We start from the raw sequence: 4,682 nt of genomic DNA, 5'->3' as shown, positions 1-4,682 counted from the left end.
GGACTGAGCTATGGACGTGAGCAGCTTCAACGTTGGCTTGAGTTCTGCGGAGCCCGCCAACTTTGCCCGGAGCATTCCGATCACACGCTGCAGAGCGTTTGGCGCGCCTGACGTGTAGCCTGACGTCGCCGCCGCTCCGCAGGCGAGCCAGCCAAGCCAGCCGTCCAGCGCGTCCCCAAACGCTGCGACGTCGCCGCCCTCCGCACCGACGCGGAGACGTTCCGTCGCTGCCTGCAGACCAACGCCGAGCTGATCTTCCCCACCTTCAACCAGTCGTCCGTCATCGTCAACAACCTAGCCGCGGTGACGGCGCTCGTCAACGCCGAGATGCGGAAGCGGAAGCTGGACACGGTGGTGCCGGCGCCGACGGCCCGCACGCTTGGCGGCACGCGGCTGCGGCTGACCTCCGTGCTGCCGTTCCGTCTGACAGTGGCGTACCCGCCCCTCGCCGGCACCCCCCGCCGAGGCGGCGGCAAGCCCGACCACTCGGTGACCAGCAGCAGGCACGAGACGACCGTGACGCTCGAGGGCGAGGTGGCCGCCAGCAACGGCACGGTGGTCTTCACCAAGCTCAGCATCGCCAGCGTGCGCTTCAGCATCGACGACTTCGTAGTGGCCGAGGGCGGCGGCGAAGAGACGGTCAGCATGTCCAAGACGACCGTCAGCGAACGCATCGGCCTCGCGCTCGGTGACATGTTTCTCAAGTTCGCCAGCCTGATGCTGGAGATTTTCGCCGATCCCGCTCTCGCCCGGCTCCTGAGTGGCGTACGAGGGATGATGCAAAGCGAGACCGACGGGGCCTGCAGCGGCACGCTGATGGAAAATACAGTGAGGATGGCTGGGAATTTCAGTGGAGATCAGGAGAGGCGCATCGGTCGCGACATGCATAACACGGGGAAATGACTGAACAGGCACACTCGTCTGAGGTGAACAAAGCCTTTCACTATCCTCAAAAATGCTTCCCAGAACGAAATCACCTTATTCCTGGCTGCGGAATATCAGGTGAGGATAGCTGGGGATTCCAGTGGAGACCAGGAAAGTCGCATCGGTCGCGACATGCATAACATAAAAAAGTGACTGAACAGGCACACTCGTCTAGGGCGAACGAAGCCGGTCGCTCTCCTCGAAAATACTTCCCAAAGCGCCGTCACCTTAGCACGAAAAGAACCATGAAAAACGGCAAATGGTGCACGAAAATGCACGCATGAAGAGAAACAGATTTACCAAAAACACAAACCATAGAATTTCGTGGAGAAATGGTATGATGGTGCACGTGCAGGGACATTAAAACACAACGCGTCGATGGACGCAGCTGAAGTCAAGCTAAATAGCACATATACACCACGGCCGCGTAACTAATCTGACTTCCGTTTCGGACTACAAGTAAGCTTAGTTCTCGGAGTCCTGACAAAAACCTCTGCTTCCTCGATCTCATTAGAAACGTACAGTTCACTGACAATATATATCACGACACGCACGACAATAGCACTGCATGACATCCACAACGGAGCTCATACCTGGAAACAACCACTTCCCATATGCTACGACTTAAACACGATTGCTTCGGCTACCCAGTAAGTACTTGCAAAGCAAACAAACCGCACCAGCGTTTCACAAAAACGTTCGGCAACAGCCGCTACAAGTGGAGTACATCACAAACACGTCGGCGTCGGAAAAGGTCGGACAAAATGGCGTCCGGTCGCGAGGGGGCACCGCCTGCCCCACTCTGTGGCCGTCACACGGTCATCTGCGGCTGACGGCGCGCACTTACCGGGCGCAATAGAACGTGGCGGTCGCTCGACACACGCACGCACCGGCACGGCTGGCGGATACAAGTCGGCGGGGAAGCGAGGCAGCGCCGCGGCCGGCAGGGACGCGGCCGCGGCGCCAGATGTCCACGTGATCTCGTACGGAATGAGGGCACTGAGGCCACCGCGGGTCCCTCGCAGCGACCCAGACGGGGCGAATCCCGGGCTACGTGATGGCAGAGATTCACAACAGGGCAGATAACGTCGGCACCACTATGACGGAGCACGGCAGCAGACATATGTGCCTGAGAAAACTGGAATGGAAACGGAACAACACGGGGCTGAACGGGCGCTGCACGCCGTCTACCGTGTATAGGATATGTGATGAGAGTGCTCGTAGAAGGCGACACGACACGGAACTATCCGCACGATCTCTCAGAACACGGGAAGACCAGCGGCACGGGTACACATCGGGACTAGGCCGATAAATGCAGATTTATAGAATATCAGCAGCGTGCTTCGCCGCATACTATCACGTCAGCATAAATGCAGCATATCGAGTCCGGAGTAAACACGGTTGGCACCAGGATTGGACATGACCACTGGCGAATGGCCAGGTGGTCGGGGCCTGTCATCGCGGTGTGCCTCTGGCGATCACATGACCACAAGCTGCGGCGGTCCTTCAGACGTTGCCACAGTGCCCGAGGGCATCCAGCACGCGCTGACGGACGTCGTCGTCCAGCGTGGCCACCAGACAGCCAGTGTTTCTGCTGTCGCCGCTCCGATCGTACCTGGACAGGGCGGGGTCAAGAGGTCACTGGCAGGTTCCCAACGTTCCCAACGTTTCAAAACGTTCACAGACACAAAGCTCCGTCAATGCCAGTTTGGAGCGTGCACGGACAGACATGAGGGCAGGGAAAAGCCCAGCCACACTCGGGAAGGTCGGACATGAGCCATTGATTATAACAGCTTCGGGAACTACACACGTCTCTGACGGGGACTCGCGCGGAACACCGATGCCACCGCCTCCCGTAAAATAGAAATAGCAAGCACGCCCCGGACGCATTCCAGTAGAAACAAACCTGATAGCACTTCCATCCGTGAAGGTCAGGGATCCTCCTAAAGACCGGAGCAGGGCGTCCGGGCCGCACGTGTCCCACAGAAACGTCGACGACAGCGACACCACGAACCCGGCGGCTGAACCCAAGGCTACCTGGAAGGACAATAGGTGGCAGGGTAGTCGCGCCGCTCCTGCCAACTTGCTGTTCACGTAATAGTCACGACTGCTGCCGCCAGCCAGAGGCCTACATCTGCTCACTAGCCTGATCCAAGGGCTTCAGCACGCAGGCAGGGTCTGCTCCGTGCATAACAATGTATTGAGAGCTGTACTAAGCAGAGTGTCCGCATCAGTCTCATCTGTTTTTTTTTCCCTGAAATCAGTTCTTCAATGGTCCCAGCGGTCCTAAAGTAAAATGCCCACAAAGAATACCAGTTGATTAAAATGGGAGTGCGATGATATGACTTAAAACTTGCTGTTCAAAAACGTTGTTCAGAACAAACAAAATATGTTGTTCAAAACGCTTCAATCCAGTGGAGCCCGGCCTTTGGAGGCATTAGGGTTTGGTGCAAGAAATACGTTCTGACCACATTGGCGGCGTCGAAGTGCAGCCGCAATAGCTGCAGTGCGTTCGCCTCGACCAGTTCGGATTCACCATCAATCTAGCGGTCTGTGATTGGGGAAAGAGGCCATCGCGCGATGGGTGACAGACGTGTTTAAAACAAGCTAGTGGCGTTGACAGCTCAAACTGGTTGAGCCAATCCAGGCCATACCATACTCTAGGGGCTTTATCTCCTGCTTCACCACTGGCTGACAGGACCTTGCGCCCCACCTCCCCATTATAAGCGACACTATGACCCTCAGCCGACCTCGCCCCGCACCCAGCCCTGTAGCCCCGGCCACAGACCTGCAGCAGCTTGTAGCCGGCACCGGACGCCGGCACCGGCCGCAGTCCGGCCGCCTGCAGCGCCGCCGTGACGTCAGACCGCTCCGACGATGACGTCATGATGACGGGATCGGCGGCGGCGCGGGCGGGCACGTTGGAGGCACGCCTGCCATCCCAAGAGACGCCCCAGTACTGGGCCGACACCCCAGCTGTCGGCACACGCCATCGGGCGGGCACGTTCACGTGGCTGCCGTCCGTCCAGATGTCGCTTTTTCAGCCGTGTCGTTGACGTGTTCATTGCGTCTCGCGGCGATCCAAAGCTAATCACTCGTGAAAGGGCTGGAAATCTTGGAGTGTTCGTGAGCCCAGTTCATGGCCTACGATCACACAGCCACCATGGTCGAGCCAACGCACCACAAACTACAACAGCCAATCTAACGGTGATGCGGGAAATGCTAATGAATGACGATGTCAAGCTTAATTAAGCTTTCAATGAATAATTCCACGCGTTGAATAAGTCACGTAGCTACGGCAGACAAGACGGAGCTTCTCCGCGTAAAGTCCACTGACACCATGGCATATACGGGAGGTACAAACCAGCCAGAACTTCCTGGCCTAAAAAACGTCGATTCCAGTTTGATGGCCCCCATCTTTACTACTCCCTAGCCTATAGTACAGTATATTACTGCAGGACAAACCGAAGCTTTAACCAAGGTCGCCATCCAGGGAAATATAAGCGGGTGTGGTTGGGTTACGAACGCCGCCTTCAACCAGCTGCACGGCTCGCGCCCGCTACACTGCTACCACCGGCCGAAGTAGTCATGAGTCATAGCTCGAAGTCATTAGCAGAAGCAGAGCACACCAATCTCACTTCTCAATCTCCTCTCTCGATCTCTCTTCCCCCCTACTCCTCTCCTCGCTCCTCCTCCTCTCCTCTCTCCTTCTCTCACTCTCCATCTCTCCTCTCTCTCCCCCCTCTCGATCTCTCCAT

At 57.2% G+C, this 4,682-nt stretch overlaps 1 protein-coding gene across 1 annotated transcript; it reads right to left on the bottom strand.

The window, feature by feature from the left end:
- Positions 1 to 1,401: 1,401 nt before the first annotated feature.
- Positions 1,402 to 3,897, bottom strand: LOC119114520 (inositol polyphosphate 1-phosphatase; the record flags this gene model as incomplete). Its single annotated transcript, XM_037238626.1, is given in 3 exon segments — positions 1,402 to 2,539; positions 2,831 to 2,961; positions 3,713 to 3,897. Coding segments are annotated over 3 exon segments (425 nt in total), but the record flags the coding sequence as incomplete, so codon positions are not given.
- Between the last annotated feature and the right edge of the window lie 785 nt (positions 3,898 to 4,682).

This window comes from Pollicipes pollicipes, unplaced genomic scaffold (genome assembly GCF_011947565.3).
Source record: "Pollicipes pollicipes isolate AB1234 unplaced genomic scaffold, Ppol_2.1 Scaffold_924;HRSCAF=1070_pilon_pilon_pilon, whole genome shotgun sequence".
In the NCBI taxonomy this organism is placed as follows: domain Eukaryota; kingdom Metazoa; phylum Arthropoda; class Thecostraca; order Pollicipedomorpha; family Pollicipedidae; genus Pollicipes; species Pollicipes pollicipes.
This window is presented reverse-complemented; position numbering and strand designations above follow the sequence as displayed.